The following is a 12,500-nucleotide window of genomic DNA, read 5'->3' on the forward strand; positions in this document are numbered from 1 at the left end:
CGAGTGGACCGGCTCTCCATAAATGGGCTCTGACAGAATTCACACTCCTCTCAGCTGCAGTAGTGCATTTAAAGTGCATGTAGCTGCCGTAAAGTGCATTTAGCTGCAGTAAAGTGCATTCAGCTGCAGTAAAGTGCATTCAGCTGCTGCAAAGAGCATTCAGAATGTAGCTCTTTCTACAGAATGCAGCATATAGACATGAGACTTCAGTGTTTCCCACAGAATTTAATGAAATTTGTGGTGGTAGTGTGTTTGTGCGCAAATTTTAAACACATTTGCGCGACGTACTTATGATGCTATCTGGATTTAATTGTGATTTAGCCAGTCATCAACAACAACAATCCTTGCTGGATTTTTTTTTATGTATTCTTTAAACATGCATGCATGTTTGTTGAGGGACAGAGAGGCTGCACAAAGGTGTGCATATAGCTGTACAATGAAAGGAGTTCATCTAGTTTAAGTAGTACAACATAAAATCATTGTGTGGTGGTCAGTGTTGATATTGTGGTGGGCCGCCACAAATAAGTCAATGTATGGGAAACACTGGACTTATTGGAGAAATCTGTCCGATACACAAGCCCTCTCACTGGCGTCCAGTAAGTCACAGAAATGACTTCAAAAAGCACTGCTGTCTCTAAACCTTTAAGTGTATAAACCAGTCAAAGTGCCTCCCACACAGGTTTCAGCAACACACAGCTGTTCATCCCCAAATGGCTGGAGAGACATCTGTTGCTAATGTCTAATGCTACAGCTAAACCCGCTGAACCAGCTTCTAGCTTTTAGCTTCTAACTTTTAGGCTTTAGCTTCTGTGCTGCTCAGCTCTGGAATCAGTTCACTAGTTTGCCCACCACAACACCATAGAACACCCAAATCACCAGAGAACTCCACTCTCGGGTTTCTGAACTGGTTGCAGTTCCCTCCTGGTTCCACGTGAGGGCGCTGGAGAGTTAGTGCAGAATGAATGGAGTTCTATGGAGCTGTGTCCTACAAATCCACTTTTATAGGGATATCATTTTTTGTCTTGAAATTGAAATTTTGCCCTTGGACGACAAAAGGCCAGAAGTAATTGTTCACTTTCCACCTATAATCCATAGTACAGTATGCTGAAACTACAATCCAAGCGCAACGTGTTTCAACATGTTTCACCGACAATGAGGTGAGACAGATGTAGCATCTACTGTAGCTCCACAGACCAATGAGGTGAAGAGACAAATGTAGCTACTGTACTCAGTGTACTGTACTGTATCTACTGTAGCTCAACAGACCAATGAGGTGAAGAGACAAATGTAGCTACTGTACTGTACTGTATCTACTGTAGCTCCACAGACCCCCGTAGTTTGTCCACTTAACAGATCGTGCACAATATCAGCATTACGGAGATATTCAACCCCTCACATCGCCATGGTGATATCAGCACTGCACAGGTACTAAGTCCTCTTGTTGATGCGTATTACAGGTGAACAGATAAAGTATGACGGGATGCTTATTACAGGTGAACAGGTAAAGACAGGATGCGTATTACAGGTGAACAGGTAAAGTATAGACAGGATGCGTATTACAGGTGAACAGGTAAAGTATGACGGGATGCTTATTGCAGTTGAACAGGTAAAGTATAGACAGGATGCTTATTACAGGTGAACAGGTAAAGTATGACGGGATGCGTATTACAGGTGAACAGGTAAAGTATGACGGGATGCGTATTACAGGTGAACAGGTAAAGTATGACGGGATGCTTATTACAGGTGAACAGGTAAAGTATAGACGGGATGCTTATTACAGGTGAACAGGTAAAGTATAGACAGGATGCATATTACAGGTGAACAGGTAAAGTATGACGGGATGCTTATTACAGGTGAACAGGTAAAGTATGACGGGATGCGTATTACAGGTGAACAGGTAAAGACGGGATGCGTATTACAGGTGAACAGGTAAAGTATGACGGGATGCTTATTACAGGTGAACAGGTAAAGTATGACGGGATGCGTATTACAGGTGAACAGGTAAAGACGGGATGCGTATTACAGGTGAACAGATAAAGTATAGACGGGATGCTTATTACAGGTGAACAGGTAAAGACAGGATGCTTATTACAGGTGAACAGGTAAAGTATAGACAGGATGCATATTACAGGTGAACAGGTAAAGTATGACGGGATGCTTATTACAGGTGAACAGGTAAAGTATGACGGGATGCGTATTACAGGTGAACAGGTAAAGACGGGATGCTTATTACAGGTGAACAGGTAAAGTATAGACAGGATGCATATTACAGGTGAACAGGTAAAGTATGACGGGATGCTTATTACAGGTGAACAGATAAAGTATAGACGGGATGCTTACTACAGGTGAACAGGTAAAGTATGACGGGATGCTCCACTCCACCCCCCCCACCCCACTCCACCCCACCACACCCCACCCCATCCCACTCTACTCCACTCCACTCGATTTTGGTATAAGCTAGCCGATTGCCGTAGCAACGTTGACAAGAACAACTGTAATGTCATTAACATCACCTTCTAGTATTGCCTCAGATCACTTGGAACCTCAATGGATACCAGTTTTTGCAGATGGAAAACCAAAATACCATGCAGTGGGAAAGGCCCAAAAGTTTACTTAAAAGAAAGGTTTGGACAACTCACTCCTCAACTGGCAAGATGGCAGTGAGCAACCGCCGCAAATTGTTCAAAACCTTTCTTTTAGTGAACTCTGTGTACACAAACAATGTTGTCAATGCTCGAGTTCATGTGAGACTCCGATGATACTTTGATCAAAGTTTCATGTTGTGTCGAGCTTTCTGAGTGTTTTTTTAAAAAGCGATTTTGACGCAATCATGTATCAAAATAGTAGTTTAAAAGTGGCACTTCCGGCATAATTATGCTTTTACATGACAGTTTGATTCAGTACATTCACAAAAAGTTATCCTTTGAGTGGTGTTAGCAGCACAGGCTAGTAGCTCACTCACTAGCAAAACTCCCAATCTGAGGTGACTAGAATGCAGGACTGAGCCACACGGTCAACACAATGCAGCCACACACACACACACACACACACACACACACACACACACACACACACACTGCTGAGCCACACCGTCAACACAATGCAGCCACACACACACACACACACACACACACACTGCTGAGCCACATGGTCAACACAATGCAGCCACACACACACACACACACACACACACACACACACACACACACACACACACACTGCTGAGCCACACCGTCAACACAATGCAGCCACACACACACACACACACTGCTGAGCCACACCGTCAACACAATGCAGCCACACACACACACACACACACACACACACACACACTGCTGAGCCACATGGTCAACACAACAACAACAACAACAACAACAACAACAACATCAGTTCCATCAGCACGGGATCCAGACCAACACAAGTGAACAGGACAGCAGCGGCAGATGTGATTACGCTGGAGCTCGTGAGGCTCGTTAAGCTCGTTAGCCTCCGTTGTCTCTAGCGCTTGCTAGGATCGTTAAGCTCGTTAGCCTCCGTTGTCTCTAGCGCTTGCTAGGATCGTTAAGCTCGTTAGCCTCCGTTGTCTCTAGCGCTTGCTAGGATCGTTAAGCTCGTTAGCCTCTGTCATTACCTCCAGTGACAGGAGAACATGAGGCCAAATTTCTGCATCCCTGTACAGTATACAAGTGGTTTAGAAATACAAATGATCTTGTCCAGTATGCAACGCGAATGCCTATTGTAAAATGAACGAATGATCTACACATACAAATGATCTTGTCCTGTATGTGTCGGTTTGTTTAAACGGCAGGTTATGCTTGGTGGAAACGGGTGTTTCGCACTCACACACAAACACACACACACACACACACTCACACACACAGACATAAATACACACACACACACACACACACACACACATAAATACATACACACACACACACACACACACACACACACACACACACACACACACACACACACACACACACACACACACACACACACACACACACACATTCATACTGCTAGTAGCCTACAAACATTCCTGCCTGAGAGCTTATTTAGTGATACCATGCAGTGACATTTCTGTTCTTTAACAGCTCAAGAATATCAATGCAGAGCTATGATTTTGACCAACATATTTATCAGCCAAGTATGTGGCTTAGTGACAAACCTATAAGTTAAAGAGGACATAGAATGGATGAGTCGAGTAACATACTGTGTTCTCTGATGTTACTGTAAAATAGTATATAAGTTAAGTATAGTAGGTATAGTAAAATATAGTAAAATAGTATGATTTATAAACAATAAACTCAATTGCAATTTTACAAGCCCAATAAAACCTTATATTTAGGCTGGGTATTGAAATGGTCCTTTTGACTAAATGCCCCCCTCTTTGGCAACCCCAATTGAGCTTAAATGGTCCTTTTGACTAAATGGTGCCCTCTTTGGCAACCCCAAATGAGCTTAAATGGCTTTGCAATATTTGACATCACAAGTATAGTATAGCAGTAGGCTTTGTTCTAATTCGCCCATTTTTAGTGGCTATTTCTAAGTTCAAGATTTTCATACGAAGGAGGGCACAACCATGCCTCATGTTCATGATAGCTCGTTGTTTACGCACAACCTCTCCTAATCCATCAAAACCAAGACAATAATGTTTTCCATTCAATGTCACCTTTAACTCAGAGTAAGGGGTAAACCTCCTAATAGAAGAGCCGTAAGGCTTCATTTGCCTAACTAAACAATGCCATAGTTGTTGTAGGGCTTTGATCCATTTTGCCCTGATGAAGACCTAGCTAAGGTCGAAACATGTTGCCATTTTTAATGATCATTCAAAATTAAGCCCATGAATTAAAGCTTTTTAAACTTTTTTGGAAGAGTGCCTTGGTCAATTCATCTAATGCCATAGGGCTCTTGCTACTGTAATTAGATAACTGTATAAGCACACACACACACACACACACACACACACACACACACACACACAACTGTATAAGCTAGGATGTGGCGCTATCAGAGCAAGGAGAGAATTGACTGAAGAGTTAAGGCAAGACACTACAGGTACACACACACACACACACACACACACACACACACACACACACACACACACACACACACACACACACACACACACACACACACACACACACATGACTGTATAAGCTAGGATGTGGCGCTATCAGAGCAAGGAGAGAATTGACTGAAGAGTTAAGGCGAGACACTACAGGTACTGTTTTTAACTTACAGATATCATCATGAAACTTCAAAAGCTGATTACTCACACACACACACACACACAGCTGTAGTAGCCTATATGTCAGCAACCTCATCTCATAAACACACACACACACACACACACACACACACACACACACACACACACACAGCTGTAGCCTATATCTCAGCACCCTCACCTCATACATACACACACACGCAGCTGTAGTACCCTATATCTCAGTAAACTCACCTCATAAACACACACACACACACACACACACACACACACACACACACACACACACACACACACACACACACACACACAGCTGTAGCCTATATATACCTCAGTAACCTCACCTCATAAACACACACAAACACACAGCTGTAGCCTATATCTCAGTAGGCCGAACCTCACCTCACACACTCACAGCTGTGAGCTGTATCTCAGCACCCTCAGTTCACACACACACACACACACACACACACACACACACACACACACACACACACACACACACACACACACACACACACACACACACGGGCTGTATCTCAGCACCCTCACCTCAACTGCTCAAAACGCAGCTGTCTCCTGGCACCCCTTACCTCAGCAGCTGCCTGTCGGTGTCATCTACCGAGGGGGGTGTGTGTGTGTGTGTGTGTGTGTGTGTTCACTATGAAGTATCCGGTTTTCTCACGGTACGACTTCACAACATAACAGCGCGACCTTTATTACCGGCACGTGCATCAGTGTTACATGGTCACGGATGTGTAACGGCAGAACGGACCTCACCTGATATTTCACATTGAGCGTGCAGCTCTAGCGACGGGCAGACTGACCATTACGGTGGACTGACTCGTGTACGCGCTGTCTGTGTCAGGAAGGCGATACCGAAAGGTGAAATTAGATGTAGGCTAGATATGATTAAGCTACCTCCCACGACGATACCGATCCGTTAGACAGATTAGCCCCCTCCCGGTCAACCGGATACCGATTTGTACTGTGGTGAACAGATGTGGTGAACAGATGAACTCTGTTATGATCATGCACCTGTCCCTGTTGCGCTCGAGCCCAAGCCCACTTTTCACTTCAGATGCGAGAGCGTGCATCACCGCTGTGCGTTCGACAGCTGCGCACGTGATGTTTGGCACTACCGCGAGCAGGTGCTGAGACGCTCCTCGGACAACCAGGGTTGATGCTCAGGCGCGCTCTCTCCGTGACAGTCCGCTCAACCGTGTCATGAGTCGCTGAATGTATAGGCTAACTCTCAACCGTGCCCCCCGAACGGACGGGCTTCTTAGATCACCTTAACCGACAATCTGCAGCCTGCACAAAGAGCGCGCGGTACCGTGAGAACGAGCCAGACGAGTCAGGTACCGTAGCTACTCACCCGAAATCTTGGTCCATGGATTTGAAGAAGAATTTGTAGCTGTTGACCGAACGGTTGCTGAGGACATTTTTAAAATCCGCCAAAGTGACTTTGTCAGGTGCAATTGACAATTTGACTAAATACGGAGTTTCCTCCTCGTCTATGTGGTAAATGATCTTCGTCTCCGCCATGACAATCACGAGACAGACTGCTCGGTCGCGTAACAAAGCGGGCGGAGACAGCAGATAAATAAGGATAATAAATGAAAGACTATGATTCGGTAAATAAGACGAGGCAGCGCACGCGACACAATGAGCATCGTCTCGTGGAGGCGGACATCATGGAACCGCTGCCTGCCGCGAGCGCTGTCTGCAGCCCCGTGATCTCGCGCGCTGCTGCTGATGCTGCTGCTGCTGCTGTTGCTGCTGCGCCGACGCGTGCGGGCAGGAAGATATACACACATACACCCTCTCCGGTTCACATCCTCCGGAGCCGCGCTCGGAGCTCTTCTCCTCTGCCTCGTGCTGCCACCGTGTGGCGCGCACCCGGATGAGATAGTTGTGCTCTGAAGTGTCGGGATGGAGACTCACGGTGTGTGTGTGTGTGTGTGTGTGTGTGTGTGTGTGTTTGTGTGTGTGCACACGTACTGGTTGATTTCACTGTTTGTTGCAGGAGTAACACACACAGACACACACACACACAAAGTGAAGGAGAGAGTCCCTTAGAGATGCATGGGGCTAGTTACACACCACTATAGAAAGAGTCATACAGCAATACACATGCATGATAAACACACGGTCTGGGACACACACACACACACACAAAGATATTATTGTATATAGGCAAAGTGTGGAACATCTTACACACACACACACACACACACACACACACACACACACACATACACACACGCACGCACGCACGCACACACGCAGGCACGCACACACACACACACACACACACACACACACACACACCAAAGTCCATCACGTCACGCTCTTGCCTGATGTGATTCAGAGGTCAGTGCTACCATGGCGATGGCATCTCTCTCACAACATTGCCATGGCCCCTCTCTCTCCCTCTCTCTCTCTCTCTCTCCCTCCCTCTCTCTCTCTCTCTCTCCCTATCTCTCCCTCTCTCTCTCTCTCTCTCTCCCTCCCTCTCTCTCCCTCTCTCTGTCTGCTTAGCGGAGGGTTGCCGGTTCGATCCCCGACCAGTCCACGGCTGAAGAGCCCTTGAGCAAGGCACCTAACCCCTCACACACACACACACACACACACACACACACACTTGAGCAAGGCACCTAACCCCTCACTGCTCCCCGAGCGCCGCTGTGTGAAGGCAGCTCACTGCTCTGGGTTAGTGTGTGATTCACCTCACTGTGTGTGTGCTGTGTGCTGTGTGTGTTCACTGCTCTGGGTTAGTGTGTAATTCACCTCACTGTGTGTTCACTGTGTGCTGTGTGTGTTCACTGATTCGGTTAAATTGGGGTAAATGCAGAGAACGAATTTCCCTCACGGGATCAAAAAAGGATAAATTCTATTCTATTATTTTCTATTCAAATATGTTTGCATTGCTAAAGCTCTCTCTCTCTCTCTCTCTCTCTCTCCCACACACACACACACACACACACATCCCTCTTGTTCGGGATACAAACGTGTGTGTTTTCCTCTGGTGCAATAATATGAAGCTGTCTCATGTTTCTGAGACTTGTGTGAGGACTCAATCTGGACACTCCTCCCCTCTCTTCCTCTCTCCCTCTCTTCCCTCTTTCTCTTGCCTCTCCCTCTTCCCTCTCCCTCTCTTCCTCTCTCTCTCTCCTGGCTTTGAGTCCAGAGCTGCTCTCTCTCACTTCTATTGCATAACACACACACACACACACACACACACACAGAGACACATACACACACACACACACACACACACACACACACACACACACAGAGACACATACACACACACACACACACACACACACACACGTACACACACACACACACACACACACACACACACACACACGTACACACACACGTACACACACACACACACTGCGTTGCAACGCAGCCACTCACTGACGGCAGCACAGCATTCTAGAACACTGCTGTCATCTCATGAGCTCACCAGAACCAGCCGGAACATTCTAGTCCAGCGCTGTCATGTGGACTATACTGACACGCATGTGTGTGTGTGTGTGTGTGTGTGCTGTCATGTGGACAGAATTTTAGAGGACTAGACTGACTCAGCTCTCAAACACTGTGTGTGTGTGTGTGTGTGTGTGTGTGTGTGTGTGTGTGTGTGTGTGTGTGTGTGTGTGTGTGTGTGTGTGTGTGTTTGCTCAGTCTCCTCCATCATCGTCCATCTGCAGGTCTGTGGATGAGGTGATGTCACACAAATAGGGGCCAATTAGGCCATGGAACAGGGTCACCTGGGAATATGCAACCTTGAAATGACCGGGTCAATACCCGACCTTGAAATGACCGGGTCAATACCCGACCTTGAAATGACCGGGTCAATACCCGACCTTGAAATGACCGGGTCAATACCCGACCTTGAAATGACCGGGTCAATACCCGACCTTGAAATGACCGGGTCAATACCCGACCTTGAAATGACCGGGTAACGGGCTTTGATGGATCTTCTTTAGAGCATCAGTGAACTGAGACAGAAGCAGTCATGTGCTCGTCTATGGGTCTGCAGCTGTGTGTGTGTGTGTGTGTGTGCGTGTGTGTATGTGAGCGTTTGTGCGTGTGCGTGTGTGTATGTGCGTTAGTGTGTGTGTGTGTGTGTGTGTGTGTGTGTGTGTGTGTGAAGCTGTAGACTCTTTGTAGTGGAAATTGTCCCCTGAACTGCAGAACCTCCCCAGAGATTCCATCACCACAAAGAGAAGAGGGGATAGAGAGAGGAGAGAGGAAGAGAAGAGATGGAGAGAGAGGAGAGAGGAAGAGAAGAGATGTAGTCTGTCTCAAACCGACTACTTCCGTGAGTACACTTACAGTACGTGCAGCACCCTATGTGCACTGTGTGCTTACTGGCATAGTGTGCACATTTTAACAGAATAGTGTCGTCTCATATCAAACGCTACCTCCGTGCACTTCACGGAAATGACGATCGTAACGTTTAAATATGTTTTTATTGGTGTCCTCAATTCCACCGTGACATGGTCCTACTGTGTCAAAACATGAACAGTTTATGTTGTAACTTGCTTGTACCTCTGTAAAGTGTGTTTTCCACCGCTGCTGCTTCAGATTTCTCTACCGCGATTTCTACGAGTTTGAAAATACTCCCTCCCCTTCCGTTATTTAGCCAAGATGGCGTCCGTTGAGGGCGAGAAGTGTCCAGCGTTCCACACTCAACTTTTTGACCGTTATGAGTGCACCATCCGGGGACTTGCAGTGCCCTTCGTATCGTTCGAAATTTCAGTGTGAACGCCCTCACGCCCTCAAATTAAGTATTTTAAGTGCAGAAGTGCGCGGTTTGAGACACAGTGATGGAGAGAGAGGAGTGAGGAAGAGAAGAGATGGAGAGAGAGGAGAGAGGAAGAGAAGAGATGGAGAGAGAGGAGAGAGGAAGAGAAGAGATGGAGAGAGAGGAGAGAGGAAGAGAAGAGAGGATAGAGATGTGAGAGGAGGAAGGTATAGAGAGAGGAGAGAGGAAGAGAAGAGATGGAGAGAGGGGGAGATATTGAGAGAGAGGGGGAGGAGAAATGGAAAGAGGGGGATAGAGAGAGGAGAGTGGAAGAACATGAAGCAACACTTGTTAAACTCACCTCAACATGTCATTTGCAATCATAGACTGCACCTACACCTGCCTACCAAATCAGGGTCGGCAGTCATAACCCAGGACAGGGTTCACCACGCCAAACCATACTGTACTCTACCGAGCTGAACCATACTGTACTCTACCGAGCTAAACCATACTGTACTCTACCGAGCTAAACCATACATCTCTATGGAAACAGTTATACATCTCTATGGAAACAGTTAGAGTAACAGATGTTGTAGCTGCACAGCTTAATGTATAGCTTAAAGTAATAATATAATAACGATAATAATAATAATAATCATAATAATAATAATAATAATATATGATAACAATATAACTTACAGTAAGATACACGTTAACCTTTATGTACAGCGTAATGATTTTAGGTCCCCGCCTTGTGGATATAAAATAATATAAAATATAATAATGGCTGCCGCAGAAGGTTTTTTTTTTTTTACCTGATGAGACCATCACACACACACACACACACACACACACACACACACACACACACACACACATCTAAATCAATTCTTCACGCTACTCCCGTCCGGCCGCAGATACAGAGCACTGGACTGGACTGGACTGAAGTCTTTTACTCATTTCAAATAAGTGCCATGACAGAACAGGCTGTAACTCTGCTGTTGCCATGACAGTGCTGAACAAGCACCACCTCAGCAGCTCTTAAGGTGTGTGTGTGTGTGTGTGTGTGTGTTTGATTGATCAATTCCATACATATTTTAGTACACAGTTTTAGAAAGTATGAATGAAGGCACAGGACACTCCGCTAGACCAACTCAGCAGTTTATTGATGCAAGTCTGAATGAGTAACTGAGTGTTGGGTACACACCCTCAAACCACTCTCATTGGCTCCCACACCCTCAAACCACTCTCATTGGCTCCCACACCCTCAAACCACTCTCATTGGCTCCCACACCCTAAACCACTCTCATTGGCTCCCACACCCTCAAACCACTCTCATTGGCTCCCACACCCTAAAACCACTCTCATTGGCTCCCACACCCTAAACCACTCTCATTGGCTCCCAACGCAGCCAGCTGATAAATTAGACTCACGTATGTGCCTGGGCCCATCACTGTGTGTGTGTGTGTGTGTGTGTGTGTGTGTGTGTGTGTGTGTTTTGCACATCTTTGAGTTCAGATGGCTCTGCAAATTATGCCCTACATGTGAGTGATGGGCCAATGAGGTGTAGGGAAGGAGAGTGATGAGCCAATGAGGTGTAGGGAAGAGGAGTGATGGGCCAATGAGGTGTAGGGAAGTGGAGTGATGGGCCAATGAGGTGTAGGGAAGGAGAGTGGTGAGCCAATGAGGTGTAGGGAAGAGGAGTGAGGAGCCAATGAGCTGTAGGGAAGAGGAGTGAGGAGTCAACAAGGTGTAGATACCAGACAGGAAGTATACAAAATACAGGAAGTACCAATACAGCACAAAGTACAAAAAACGAGTTTAAAAAAGAGTACAAATCTGAGCGTAAACGTGGGAGTTCCCCTGTGGTGTCCACACCACACAGAACAGCTGAAGAGACGGCCTTGTGTGGCATACTGTCGCACAGCACCTCACAGAGCTGAACACACACACACACACACACACACACACACACACACACACACACACACACACACACACACACACACACACACACTAGCTCAGGGAGTTTTACAGGGGTGTGATGGGTCTCTGAGCTCTGCTGAGGGTCTGCAGGTGAAGCGCTCCATGGACCAGGGCCTTGTGTCGGAGAACTGGGAGCGTGCTGAGGAACGCCAACATCACCTTTAGGCTGAAGTTATACTTGCTGTTAGACCAAGCGCAAGCGTATGCGCCCGCGTGCGACCTGCTGTGTCCTGTGTACAGACTCGCTGCAGCATTACGCCCCCTACTGGAGGTCTTCACTATACTAATATCAGCTGTGGATGTGGCCATGTGCCATTGTTTACTCTCATGATTGCCCCCAGCTTTGATGTCGATAATGCATCTTGCAGTCACCTTTTTTTGGCATGATCGCCCCCTGCTTTCTTATCAGTATTGCATCTCGTGGACGCGTCATGTTCGCTTGCAACGACGTGCACGACCGACGCACCAAACGACCGCAAAATACGCGAGGCAGCCATGATGCGAACACAA

At 46.6% G+C, this 12,500-nt stretch overlaps 1 protein-coding gene across 1 annotated transcript in view; it reads right to left on the reverse strand.

Annotated features, from left to right (window-relative positions):
* dvl1b (dishevelled segment polarity protein 1b) overlaps positions 1 to 6,918 on the reverse strand; it is a 76,772-nt gene extending 69,854 nt beyond the window's left edge. Inside the window, 1 exon segment of the mRNA XM_062544882.1 lies at positions 6,618 to 6,918. Within this exon segment, the coding sequence (XP_062400866.1) occupies positions 6,618 to 6,787 (170 nt within the window). The 5' untranslated portion in view covers positions 6,788 to 6,918.
* Between the last annotated feature and the right edge of the window lie 5,582 nt (positions 6,919 to 12,500).

Source organism: Sardina pilchardus, chromosome 9 (genome assembly GCF_963854185.1).
Source record: "Sardina pilchardus chromosome 9, fSarPil1.1, whole genome shotgun sequence".
NCBI classification, from domain to species: domain Eukaryota; kingdom Metazoa; phylum Chordata; class Actinopteri; order Clupeiformes; family Clupeidae; genus Sardina; species Sardina pilchardus.